The sequence below is a fragment of the Neltuma alba genome, unplaced genomic scaffold (genome assembly GCF_004799145.2).
Source record: "Neltuma alba isolate B1F8T4 unplaced genomic scaffold, ASM479914v2 tig00010684_pilon, whole genome shotgun sequence".
NCBI classification, from domain to species: Eukaryota; Viridiplantae; Streptophyta; class Magnoliopsida; order Fabales; family Fabaceae; genus Neltuma; species Neltuma alba.
The window spans coordinates 1-14,673 of record NW_021635524.1 but is presented as its reverse complement, the minus strand read 5'-3'; the positions used below and the strand labels follow the sequence as shown (position 1 = coordinate 14,673).

Below are 14,673 nucleotides of genomic sequence, written 5' to 3'. Positions count from 1 at the left end.
AGTTTGATAATCCTAAACCTTAAACCCTAAAAGAGTAATCATCCTAAAATTTTAGTTCAAATTAATAGAAATAATAGAACTTTTGTTTACCATAAGAAGTGAAAGGATCCATGATCATTGGCTGACATGGTAGTGTAGACCACACTATCTTGTCAAATTCTCTCCATTTTATTTCATATACTACCTCCAGTGTTTAACATAAGAACTAATTGACTAATTTGAGTAGATTAAGAAAGTTTGTTAGGTTAGGTATTTGTGATAAATAAGTATTACCTTTCCTAAAATACTCTTACTAATCAAGTGTATTAGTTTTAACATTTAATGAAATATTCAACATGTGTAATTACTATAAGGACTAACTTAAAAATAAATAAATATAAGAGACAAAGTGGATTGGAATCTTATATTTAAAACCAAATTAAAAATCAAATTAGACTTGTTAGAAGTACAATCTGCCATCCATTATGAGTTGGCTTCTTGTAAATCAATACTAAGCTCTCTTTCTTCTTTGCTCATGTCAAATCCAATACTTTCAATTAGATCTTCAGCCTCTCTTTTTTTGTAAACTTTGTTTTGGCCAACATCCCTTTCTGAAAACTTTTGAATTTGAGATTTTCATCCCAAGTTCTCTAAATTATTCATCAATATAGAGCTTTTCTTTACAAACATGATAAAGGCAATGATAATAATTTTTTGTTCACTTTTTTTCCCTTAAGCGCGAATGAATGAGTTGCGTTTAAAGATGATTGAGTTCTTTAATTTAAGAGGTGTTTGGGCAGCTTTAAAAATACTTCTCGGAAGTACTTTTTCGCAAATCAAGACAAACTCCTCTACATATTTACTTCGTATGTGGTAAAATCACTTTTAAAACCATGGTTTCGTTTCTATCCAAACACCCGCTTAGAGATTTTCTCCGTTTATGGTATAATCAAGAGCGTACTCTTCATTTATAGTTTTTCCTTTTGAATTGCTTCTAATTCTAGCTCTTTTTCACCATTTAGGAATCACACTTTTCTATTCCAAGTAAATTTTCTGATCGTCCTTCTTCTATCAAATTTTTCTGTCCATAGAAAAACTAGAGCCATAGGTTTATTCTAAAGTGTCCCAGATCTCTTTGGTACTGGAACAATGATGTTTAATATTCTCAGAGTCTTTTAGTGCTATGCATTGCTCTAAAATTGAGATGTGACACAACTTTTTTCTCAGTGATCTTGGGGCCTTCCTTTTTTGAAGTTGATATCATTTTCTATGATATCCCACATGTAGATATCATCAAGAGATTCAAGATAAATATTCCTTTAATTCTTAACATGAGAATTACTTAATTAATCTGGATAAATTAAGAAAGCTAAATAAATTAGTTAATTTTAATAAGTTTAATATGATCTTCCTAAAATACCCTTTTGATTATATGTTAACTTATAAATTAGATTAAAAAATAATAACTATGGGAGATAAAATAAATTAATGTTTTACAACCAAAACCATCTCCCTAACTAACTCCTATATTTAATACCAAATTCTTAATTTATGCTGGCTAATGGTAGTATTAAAAAAAAAAAAAACTTGAGATATTCTATTTAAAATATGGTTGAACAACTGTCTCCTGAACATTGAATATGCGATACCCTTCCAATTAGAACTTTGATACCTAGACCCCTTAGATAATTTATATTCAACTCAAAATATATTTGGAAAAGACAAGATTGATGCTTTTTACTGATATTAAATACAACATAAATAATTTCTTCTTATTTATTCATATTTTCTGACCCGTGCTACGTAAAACACGGGCACCAAACTAGCACGGACACCCTATTTTTATGAGTTATTTTATAATATTTTTATCAAAACTTTTTATAAAAAGTTGGGGGAGAAAAAACATTATTCAACCAACAATTGGGCTTTGCAAAAAGCCCAGGACCAAGATAGGCCGAAAACCTTACCCATCTGGCACGGACGACGCCCTCTTAGAAACAAATCATGCAATTGGAAAATTTTTCAGAGAGAATTACAATCAGATCCTTAAAAAAAAAAAAATTACAAAACAAGTTTCAGAAGTCATCATTTTTTTTACTCTGAACTTGTCATACAGACTGCTTAAATTTTTATTAAGGTTTTTTAATAATTATATTTTTTTTCTTTGGGCTTGATTGTAATTCTTCCAATTTTTTACCCTTATGTACCAAAGTTTTTCACCCGTATTTCCTTTATGCTTATGGTATCAAATGATAGGCATGTAGTCTTCTAATATCAATTTTAAATTTTATTTAATATGCTATGTTTTAATCTCCTATACTACTCCGTCCAGTCTTAAATATCAGAATTAGTAGGGACATTTGCTTTCTTCATAATATGTTAATCCATTTATTTTCCAAATTTATAATTTTTTCCAAACTATTACTGTTGATTTCATATATGAAAGGAAATTTTCTTCCATTGGGGGTAGTGATCAAAAGAGGCATTTTAGAGAAAGGACATATTTATTATAAATATAAATTTAATTTTTTTCAATAATATTTGTAAATTCCAACCCTGGTATTTAGGATCGGAAGGAGTACTTGAATATAAATGGTACTTTTTTTCAATAACATTTTTTATTTGATGAGCTATATCTAGTATATTTATTTGAATTTTAATCAATGTTGCTAACTATAGAATTGATATGATGAAGGTGGAGCCTAACATGTGAGTGAGGATCAATACTTCTACTACTTCTGGTCCTTAATATAAAAATTACTTTGATTTTTATTTTGGTCTTAAATATAAGACGACAATTTATTTTGTCTCTCATGTTTATTTATTTATTCCTAAGATAGTCCTTGTAGTAATGATAGTTTTAACTAATACACTTGATTAATAAGGATATTTTAGAAAAAAATAACATCTATTTATTATAAATAACTAACTTAACTAATTTTCTTAATTTACTCAATAACCAGCTCTTATATCAAGGATTAGAGGTAGTAATTAAGAAGACTAATTACTATTGTGATTCAACTTCATCCTTCTCATTGGTTAATTTGCTGTGTCCTTTCTTTATCATTGCTGTCGTCATTTTCTGCTTTGTGCTTTCCCTTCTGTTTTGCTTCGTTTTTTTGCCTTTGTTGCTCTGAAGTTTCTGCTGCTTCCTTCCATGGCAATATAGGATCCTTCTTGCCTATGGGAATTTTGCTAAAAGGAAGCCTTCGCATCACCAACTACTACTACGTAAATAAAAATATTTTAAAATGAGTTTTTAATAGGTGAAAAGAAATTAAAAGAAGGATGCACCTTGAATTATTTTCTTTTCTCGATTGCATCTAACACCTTAAAGTATTTTGTGGTGTATTCAGCATTTTAAAATATATTTTTTGTATTTCTAACACCTCAAAGTATTTTTAACGCACTCAAATATTTTTTAGTGTATCCAGCACTAAGGCAAAAAAAAAAAAATTCAGAATGCTGAATGCATTTGAAAAATACTTCAAGATGTTAAATGCATCACAAATACCTTGTAATACTGAATGTACTCAAAAAAATACTTCGGGTGTCGGATGCACCTTAACCTTAAAAGAATAAACCTTCGTTTTGTGTTTTTTATGGCCCTTTAATGCATCTAAGTTAAATTTCACTATTGGTTTGTGCCACCTCTCATCATGCATAAACTGCCAATCAACTAACCTGCAAGAGCAAAGAAATGAGGTGCCATAGGTGTGAATTGCCAGTTACTAAAATAAAACGTTGCATATAAAATACCAAGCGCTATCCCATTCCACTACACATAAACATTCACTATTCAAGCAAGGCTTGAGATTTTCTCCAATGGCTGCTCTCTGGTTCGTCTTCCTCCTTCCACTCATCACATTCGGCCAATCTCAGTCCACAAGTGGAATCAACCAAACTGATCTGCAGGCAGCCATGGCTGACATGAGAGCAAGGTCTTACCATGGATTTGTAATCCTCTTGAAAATCCTTAACAGCATGCCAAACTCCCTGCAAACCTCTGATCTAACGTTTCTCATGCCAAATGATGAAGAATTATCCCAATTCTCAATTACTCCAGACCATCTCCAAGATTTCATACTCAGCCATTCTATTCCAACCCCATTAGTCATCAATCAATTGCTACGTTTTCCAAATGGCTCTCTGGTCCCTTCTAGCGTTCCAAACAGGATGATCAGCATAACCAACAGCAGGAGATCAGGAATGTTTCTGAACAATGCAAGGATTATCACACCCAATGTGTGCATCAGCTCTTCCATAAGGTGCCATGGAATCAGTGCTGCTTTAGAATTTGGCCACATAATTCCAAATCACCAAGCTTTGGGTTTTAAGGATTCTGCAAAGAAAAGTAACATACCAAAACCAACCTCCTCTGTCAAACACAAGAGCATCCCACCTTCCAAATAAGCAAAAGAATAGTTACTCCTTGGGTGTAATGTTAGTGTCATTGATGATAAAATATCAGTCCTACTTTGTCTGCAGCTATGATGTATCTGGCCTTGAGGCCAGTGATACAACTCAGATATATATGGAATAAAACTTCGCTATTGTTTACCACAATGTCAAAATTATAGCACTCACACAGATGGTCTTTACAAAAGCAGACTTATTGTACAGAACAGAAGAACAAGCCTAGCTTCAAACTGCTTTAAGCTTTTAATAAGATCTCTTTCCTATATAAAGGCTGATAAAACTGTCTTAAAAATCCAATGGGATTTGATTGACTCTTGATTAATGGTCCAATAGAAGATATTCCTTTAATATGGTAAAAGATTAAAACATACACAGCACTAATACCCATGGATTTGTTCAGACGCTCATTAGGCTGACTCTCTGCCTTGGTAGGAACACTATAGAGCAGATCACGGATTTTAGAATACATCAGCATCTGAGATGGGTCACTGGCACCACCACTAGTACTTTGTGAAGCACAAGAACGCTCCTGCAATTTGATCTTCTCACAGAGGTATTGCTTCTCAGCTTCAGCCTCACTTAATGGTTGTTTCAAGGATTACCTCTAGTCTTAAATATAAGAGCTAGTTTGACTTTCAATTTGGTTATAAATATAAGACCTCAATTCAATTTGTCTTTCATATTTATCCATTTTTCCTAAGATAGTCTTTGTAGTAGTTGCACATGTTAAATGTTTCATCAAATGACACATGATTAGTAAGGGTATTTTAGAGAAGACAACACCTCTTTATTACAAATAACTAACTTAACCAATTTCTTTAATCTATTTAAATTAGTCAACTAGTTCTTATATTAAAGATCATAGATAGTAGTTGCGAGTATATTCTTCCTCTGATTTGGCCAGAGCAATTCTCTGGAGCCTCTCAGCCTCTCGTTTAGCTTCATTAGCCTTCAGCTGGAACATATCAGCCTCTACAGTTTTAAGCCTCATGATTCTCTCCAGTTTTTCTATCTGTAATTTCTGTTTTTTTCGCCTGTCCATCTTCAGTTCTGCTGCTTCCCTCGCTTTATCTGCTAATTCTCGATCACAAGCCTCAAGAGCCAAGCGAGCCTTAGGACCAGAGGTAGTAAATGTTAATTAATTTGGATAGATTAAGAAGCTGGAGAGCAATATTCTTTATCAAAGGCAGTCATCAACTTTCACCTTTTATGGTTTCTTACCTATTCTGCGGTTCTTAGTGAACCAATTTTCGTCTGTTTCACGTGTTTTGTGCATCAGTTGTTGTTGGTGTGTTAGTTTCCTTGGCCCTATGTTGGTTTCACAAGGTTGTCTCTCTCTGTTTTTTTTTTTTTAACAATCAAAATGCATCTCTCGCCATCCAGCACTAGACACCTCAATTTTCACAAAGACTGAAGTTAGAAGAAAATTGTGATTCAAACTATAAAACCTTGTTAAGTTAGTTAAATGATTTTTTTTTTTTAATGTTTATCCCTATTAGATATAGGAGAGAGATGAGAGATCATAAAAGTGGAACATTAAATGCAATCTTATCATTTTTAAGGATAAAATTTTGAGAGACATTTAATGGTTAAACTTTCATTTCTTAGTATATGAGAAAAGTTAACCAATTTCTTATATTATATTATCTCATGTCCTAATTATAAGAGCTAGTTGACTAATTTGAGGAGATTAAGAAAAGAAGTTAAGTTAGTTATTTGTAATAAATAGGTGTTATCTTTTCTAAAATATTCTTACTAATCAAGTATATTGACTAGAATTACTATTGTTAGAAGGACTACCTTGAAAAAAAAATATATAAATATAAGAGACAAAGTGGATTGGGGTTATATTTAGGACCAAAATAAAAATCAAACGAGGTCTTATATTAAGGACCGGAGGTAGTATTATCTACAAGAGGGAGTATCTTTTTGCTCAGATTTCTTATGCTGCACAATTGCAATCTCTTGTTAACATTTGTTGTTGGTGTTTACGTGTTGGGTCACAACTATTCAAAATCATCTCAATTGGCTCGTGCTCTTTTCCAGTGACGCTTGTGTTAAGTTTTTTAATTCTCAACCAAGAGTCTTGACTACGAGGTTTTATGGTTGGAGTTTATGAATGGGAGCCTAATATGGCTACTACACAGGTCCACTTCTGCTCTATTCATGTTTGAATTAGGATTGAAGGTCTTTCTCTTAATTATGGTTCTTCGTCCATTGGTCAATGTCTTGAACCATTGCTAGGTGAATATTTGGGCTATGATTACTCATGTTTAAGTAAGCGAGGCGGACTTATCCTAGAGGCGGACTTATCCTATGTTTGGCACGAAGGAAATGGAGGGAAGGGAAAATGAAAAAATTTTCACAAACTCGATTTGAAAAATTTAAAAAGTGAGATTATAAAATTTTAATAAAAAAAATATAGAACAAAATAATAATAAAAATTAATTAAAAACTTTTAATGCTACTTTATTAATTTTTTAAATCAAACTCATTAAAGTTTTTCCTTCCCTCTTTTTTTTTTCCCTTCATTTTCCTCATATCAAACGGAGCCTTAAGGTATCTCTTCTAGGATTCTACTTGTTATATTTGCCGCAGGTTTAGCTTCAAAATTGGGAAAAGGTCGATGCTTTCCTTCTTCATCAAGTATAGCACGGTTGTTCCTATCGTTATTGTGGTTAGATAGGGGAGTGTATTCATTAGAGTGTTCATCTAAATTTGAACTATTTATATTGATTTTAGATGGTCCAGATTTAATTTAATTTTTTTATGTATTTTAATTAACCTTTTACTTTAATAGATACGTAATTCAAAATAAAAATAATCTATTAACTAACATTTCCTTTAAAAAATAGATTTATCATTAAAAATTGCATATTAAAAATTTTAAATCGAAATCTTTCATTTCGGAATTTTAATGATTTAGATTGTATTACAATAATAAACAAACAATGCTTATTATTGTGATAAGTACCGAATGAAGTCCTGATTAGGTAGACCATGTCTTTAGGCTTTGTCATAAGATGGGACAATATTCATAATGTTGCTTGTAACGTTTGCCAATTCTTCTTATTCCTTTCAAAGGCATATTGAGCTTTAAGCTTAGGCCTCTTCTTTCATTTGATTTGGACTTACCTTTAAGTTCTAAGCACATATATCCTCTTTTTGAAGATAATTTTATTCAAAATACTAGTAGACACTAAATTCTCACTAAGATAAGTGCCCGCATTTAGTATAATAGAGGCATGTGCTATGGATAACCATGGGTGACATTCTCTTCTTGATAGAGCATGATCTATACTCTAACTCATTTAATCATGTTGTCATTGAGAGTTCAAGCATTGGACCAATAGCTTCTTGTTGGTTTTTCATTCACTTCATTTCTAAATTTGTCTTCTGAGTTGAATTAATATGTGCAATTTAGCAATCCACAAGTTCTCATTAATTATTTGTAGCAAAATTTTGGCAACAAATTTGCACTCTTTAGTGAACATTTATTGTTATTATTCAATCACAAGACAATATTAGGAATTAAGAAGTTCAATTTAGCAATTGACAAATTTATATTAGCCATTTATAACAAAACTTTTGCAATTCTTTAATAAACTTTATTGTTAATCACAAGGTAAATTTATAAATTAATAAATACTAGTATTATTTAACAATTCATAAGTTCTCATGAGTTATTTACAACAAAAGTTTTGCAATAAAGTTGTCACAAAAGCTCTAATAATTATCTATTGCCGGAGCATCGGCCACTAGCAGAGTGGAAATTGACTATTAATAGCAGTAGAGGTGCTTTTGAAACAAAATGGAGAGAGGTGTCTAAAAAAAAAAAATTATATGGAGCAATATGGTAAAATGTCTAAATTACAAATCCCAAATTAAGTCCATAGGCCAATTAGGGATTTGTGAAATTTATCAGCTTGATTTGGGATTTTCTTATTTCATGTGACTTTTAAAGGGATTTTTAATTTTGTAAATTATATTTATTGTAAAATTTTTGAGTAAAATACTCTTACCTCCCTCACATTGATTAAATGTTTTATTTTTAAAATATAGTTTGTCCATTTTCAATTTTATTTATTTAATTAGTATGTAATAACAAAAAGGTGACAATAAATTAAATCTAATCTCCAGCTTAACATCAAACTAAAACGACTTTTTGGTTGATGATGAAAAAATGGTTTTGGCAAAAAAATAAAGTAATATAAAGGCAAAAATCCTATATAAAATAAAATGAAAAATCCTATCTACAACCTTTAGCACAGCAGAGATTTAGGCCATCATATATGTTACAACCGATGGAATCTTGGTGAGTTTGCATCGGAAGCCAATTAACTATCCATCCTCCTTATTCCAAATAGCTCCTGCACATCTGTTATCAAGGCTTCAAATTCAACAAATTGCTGATGGGTGCTTTAGATAAAGTAAGATTTCATAATAATGGGTAAAATGATTTTACTATCCTCATTTTTACCTCTAGTCGACTTTTCACTGATTTTGTTTTAAATTTCTAAGTTCGTATTCCTGATAGAACAAACAGTTTTCAATTTTTTTCCCCAATAATTTAGGGGTATTGAGGTAAATTGATAAAATTTCTAAATTCTAATTTAGCTCATATTCCTTGAGCAATTATTTCTTAAATTTAGCAACCACATCGAAATTTGGACAATTTAGTTGTTTTTCTAAGAGATTTTCCCAAAATAAAATGACTTATATTTTTTTTCGGCTGAAAATAAAATGACTTGTGTGTGTATATGTGTGTATATTCGTTTTTTACTGCTTCATTTTTCTTTTTGTCTTTTTAAGACTTGTTTAGATGGATTTATAAATAGTTTCAAATATGTTTTACCAAATATAAAATAAATATATAAAGAGAGTTTTGTTTTGTTTAAAATTACGTTTTGAACTCAAGCTCCAAATAAAGCGTGGGGAGAGCCTCGGTCACCCGGCCTCCGTCCTCCATGCCCTCTAATTTCCAATTTTCAAATAACCGAAGAACTGGAAGGCAGTCATCTCGCCAGTCTTCACTGCTTTCTGTTAACATTTTTCTTTCCATCTAATCTCAATGCTATAAAAACCCTAAACCCTTGAAGCGTCGCACTTGTTAGAATCCTCCAAGTGATAAGAAATGTTTTCTTCTGGAACGAAGAAGTCCAATGTGAACTCTCGGAGACAGCAGCCTCCTGGTACCACAGCGATCGATTCTCCGATCACTCCTCTCGGTGAGAGACGAAGTTTATTCCCTGATAACACTGTCCCAAATCGTCCAAGTACTGGCACCCCCGCTCCTTGGGCTCCTCGCTTGTCAGTTTTGCCAGGTAACTCTGTCCTTCTGCATGGTTTGCAACTTTGAAATTCATAGTAGTAGTATTGTGCTTTGCAACTTGAGCAAATGCTCTTTTCTTTCTAATGTATTGTTTTAATAATGAAAATTGATGTTTAATACTATTTTGTGTTGGGGATATTTTTTGTTAGAGTGGTGAAAATGGAATAAGAGATGCCTTTTGTGTGGCTGGTGTGGTCTTCCAGTTTACATGCTTTTGTGACTCTCAAGAAATTATGTAATAGTTAGCTTATGATTGCTGATTAGTTGGTCTTAATTGGTAACATTATAGCCTTGTTGTAGCTTGAAAGGTGTAATTAGACGATAAATTGTGCCAATGGCGGATATAAGTAAAACTGGTCGGGTTTGATGGTACATAGCTGTGCCAGCTGAAAGGGGGCATGTTTTCATCGAAATCCTACTCACATTTTGAACTTTGAGGCCATTGCAGTTAGCCACCATGAACCTTCAAGCGCATCAATCAAACCCCTGAACAGTGGGTTACCTTGTTAATGGTCTTTGTATTCATCAAATGTTGAGTTACTGTAAACCTTGTGATGGTGACATCATCGTTAAAACATGCATCTTTGTTCTATGTGATTATTTCACTTGTTTTGAGTATTCCTTACATTCAACGTGTCTTTTTTCCCAAAAGATAAAATTTTAAGTGCAAAGTTGAGAAATACAGCTCAATGGATTTAATTTCTATTTTTAGGGGAGATAAAATTAAATTAAAAGTGAAATTGTCATAGAACATGCTGATGGTATTTTAATAATCATGCCACATGATTGTCTTTAACTGATACTGACCTAACAGCATGGATGCGAGGACTTATTACCAGTTTTCCTGTAATTTAATGGTTTAAAATAGATTTGAAAACTCATAGTTCTTCAGGGCATGCGTGTAAATATTTCCCTGGTGAGGTCATTTATTTTTTATTATTATATTTTTAAAAGTTTTGGTGCTTGACGATTTTGAATATGTCTTTGCAATGATCCAAACTGTGAACCGTATGTGCTTTTGAAATTTCTTGTTTCTTATTTTCTAATGTTAGTATTGTAGCTCTAACGGTTGTCAAAGACCAGTTCATGTTTTGCTTTAACAAAATGAATATCTGAATGTTTAATTTTCTAAAAATGTGGGCTATGAATGGAAGGATGGAGGAGACAGAGAAAGCAGCATGCCGACCATTTTGCATTTAATTAATGACTTGCTTTTTTTGGGCTCTTGGAATTAGTCTTGCATCTGTAACTTTTATGAAGTGGTGGCTGTGTTAGTCTTTGATATCTGTAGACATTGTTCTCTTGTACTCTCTAGGTTATACAAAATTACCATCGTGATATTGAGAGATTGATAGATATTTAAATGTTTATTTCTTTCTTCTTGTCTTTTCTAAGAAGTAGGAAACAGAAAAGATTTTTTCCCCCCGTATCCTTAGCAAAATTAGAATTGAAAATTTTCAATTTGATTCTCAGTTTAAGAAATTGTTTGCATGAAGTTTCTTCTTGAGGTACTGCTAAGTGCTAACTGTAATGTTTCCCTGTTGTATTTACACAGAATTCCTCAAGTTAATAGAAGTGGAAAAGGGGATGAATCAGAATTGATTAAACCTGTATATGTTGGAGAGTTTCCTCAAGTGGTCTGCGATCAGCAAGCCAGCTTGCTTCTGAAACGAGTTGCTGGTGAGTATGTTTGGTTTTATTGGTTTTCAAATCCATAGTCTAGAATACCACCATATTTGTTTAAAGAGCAGAAGTGAAATAGTGGAGTTGTTAGATAGCACGTGTTACTTGTTCCTACGATGGAGCACTTGATATAAAACGTTCAGTGTTGACTATATTGTCATGCAGTTGAAGATTGCACATGTGGCGGCATTGAAAGGCAGACATCCCTTGCTTGGATTATTTGTGGAAACCAGCTCTTCATTTGGAGCTACTTGTCACCTGCATCTTCAATGAAGTGTGTTGTTCTTGAAATTCCTCCAAATATCTCAGAATAGAGATGGTAGAAAAAATGATGCAAGTTTTTGGTTTCTCTCTGTTATTAATTGGACTAACACATCTGTGGGAACTAATAAAATTGGAAACCATTGTAACTCTGCTGGTGTTGTTTTATGTAATCGAATTACACGGGCTGTCATATATTGGCCTGACATGTATTCACAATCAGAGAATGCTTCAGTCACAAGTCTTGCATCTTCTAATGAGCTGGAGGTTACTTCCACTCCTGATGGGAAAGAAACTCAAGTAGGCAATGGAGACTAAGCAAGGTGGGGAGTAGGTGGAGTAGCTCAAGTGGATCGCGCATGCTTAACTCTTTGATTGCTTCTGCTGTTCCTGGTCATAAGTTTACTTGTGTTGCCCTTGCATGTAGCTCAAATGGTGAACTTTGGGAGTTTTTGTGCAGCCCTTATGGCATTCAGCGAAAAAAAGTATGTGAAAATATTTTGCATTTCCCATCCAAGGGGGTGATTCTGGTCAACTAATCAGCAACAAGGGATATCCAAGGTCAATGACATGGTGTTTTCCTTACCACTTAACAGAGGAATCAAACCGGCAATTTTTAGTATTGACTGATCATGAGATACAATGTTTAGGGGTAGAACTTAGTTCTAATATGCATGTCTCAAAGCTTTGGTCTCAGAAAATTGTTGGGACAGATGCTGATGTGGGTATTAAGAAGGATCTGGCTGGTCAGAAGGGAATATGGCCCCTTGACATGCAGGTAGATGATCATGGTAAAGTGATTACCATTCTTGTTGCAACCTTCTGTAAGGACCGAGTAATTAGTTCAAGCTATGTGCAATATTCTCTTCTAACTATGCAATATAAATCAGACTTGGGTGTGGGGATTATGAATGACAAAATTTTGGAAAAGAAAGCCCCTATAGAGGTGATAATTCCAAAAGCCAGAGTTGAAGATGAAACTTTCTTGTTTTCCATGAGGCTTCGGGTTGGAGGCAGGCCTTCAGGGTCAGCAGTCATAATATCTGGGGATGGAACAGCAACAGTCTCACATAACTATAGGAACTCTACTCGACTATATCAATTTGATCTTCCCTATGATGCTGGAAAAGTGCTAGATGCTTCAGTTCTTCCTTGTGCAGATGATTATGAAGAAGGAGCATGGGTTTGTGTTAACAGAAAAAGCTGGAATATGGGCGATACCTGAGAAGGCTGTTATACTTGGTGGAGTTGAACCACCTGAACGGAGTTTATCACGCAAAGGAAGCTCAAATGAAAGATCTGCACAAGAAGAGATAAGAAATCATACCTTTGCAGGTAATGTTGCCCCCAGAAGGGCTAGTTCTGAAGCATGGGATAATGGAGAGAGACAAAGGTCAGGTTTGAGTGGGATCACACGTCGAACTGTGCAAGATGAAGAATCAGAAGCTCTTCTGAGTCATCTTTTCAATGAATTTTTATCATCTGGGGAAGTTGACAGATCATTTGAAAAGCTAGAAAGTTCAGGTTCATTTGAAAGGGATGGGGAAACAAATGTTTTTTGTGAGGATGAGTAAGTCAATCATTGACACCTTAGCTAAACACTGGACGACAACCAGAGGTGCAGAGATTTTGGCCATGGCTGTTGTTTCCACCCAGCTTTTAGAAAAGCAGCAGAAACATCAAAAGTTTCTCCAGTTTCTTGCCTTATCCAAATGCCATGAGGAGCTATGTTCTAAACAAAGTATGACATTTGTAGCTAGCTGCCAAAAGATTTATTCATGTTAATCTTAGTTTTGCTAACATATATAATTAACACTTTGGCAGTTACATTAATGTGCAAGGTAGGTGTGAGAAATATATTGAATCTATCATGCTTTTATGACTGAGACCGCTATCTAGTAATAAATGTTTTGGCTGATCAGCACATGAAAGTATTGTGATAATTCATTTTAGAACTTGGAGATGGCAAAACACCATTCTTGGACTTCTTAGGCTGCTTTTACATGAAAATGTACTGTGAACAATGAGACAGAATGTTATTCGCTAGTTGTATTCTTGGGCTTATAATTTGGGATTATCTTCGATTATTGTGGGAGGGAGAAGAAAATGAGAGAGACTGAATAATGCTGATTGCTTTGTCTTGTCATCTAGATTTTATATGAGACCATGGAGTTTTTGTTTGGGTAGGTTGTGCTTGTGAATTTTTAATTCTAAATGATGTCAATAGAATTGCTCAGATTGGATGTGAGGGTGGTGGTTAATTTATGGACTATATATAAATTTTTTAGAGAGCATGAAGGTGACAGTAGGTGGACATATGATGCCTAAATTACTTCTTTTACTACTACTACTACTAATACTAGTAGTATTATATTATTATTATTTTCTTATTGGCAGGACAAGCTTTGCAAACTGTCTTGGAGCATGGTGAAAAATTAGCTGCAATGATTCAGCTGAGGGAATTGCAGAATCTAATTAGCCAGAATCGCTCAACTAGTGTTGGCTCCACAAATTCTAGTTTGCAAATTCAGATGTCAGGTGCCCTTTGGGATGTGATACAAATAGTTGGTGAGAGAGCCCGCAGGAATACAGTACTCTGATGGATAGAGATAATGCTGAAGGTTTTTACAGTAAGGTTTCTGAGCTGGAAGATTTCTTTTACTGCTTAGATGAGAGAGTTAGAATGTGTTATAAGCCCCGAACAGCCTTCTGGGATCCTGATCCAGAGGTTATGTGAACTCTCAAATGCATGTGTCACTATAATTAAGACGTGCTTTAACTATAAGAATGAGAATCGTTTATGGTATCCACCTCCTGAGGGTTTAGCACCTTGGTATTGTCAACCTGTGGTACGCAAGGGGGTGTGGAGTGTTGCTTCTGTTTGCTTCAGTTGTTAAATGAAATATCTGGACTTGATATGTATGCAAAATTAGATTTGTATAATCATCTTCAAGCACTAGCTGAAGTGCTGCTTGAGGCATATGCTGGAGCTGAGCGAA

The 14,673-nt window shown here is 33.7% G+C and overlaps 1 protein-coding gene and 1 pseudogene across 1 annotated transcript; both read left to right on the top strand.

Moving 5' to 3' along the window:
- Positions 1-3,801: 3,801 nt before the first annotated feature.
- Positions 3,802-4,392, top strand: LOC114758261 (fasciclin-like arabinogalactan protein 19). Its single transcript, XM_028947293.1, has one exon. It carries the CDS (start codon positions 3,805-3,807, stop codon positions 4,390-4,392), a length of 588 nt encoding a protein of 195 aa, XP_028803126.1. The 5' UTR covers positions 3,802-3,804.
- A 5,140-nt stretch (positions 4,393-9,532) lies between these two features.
- Positions 9,533-14,663, top strand: LOC114758252 (nuclear pore complex protein NUP133-like; annotated as a pseudogene).
- Positions 14,664-14,673: the final 10 nt, after the last annotated feature.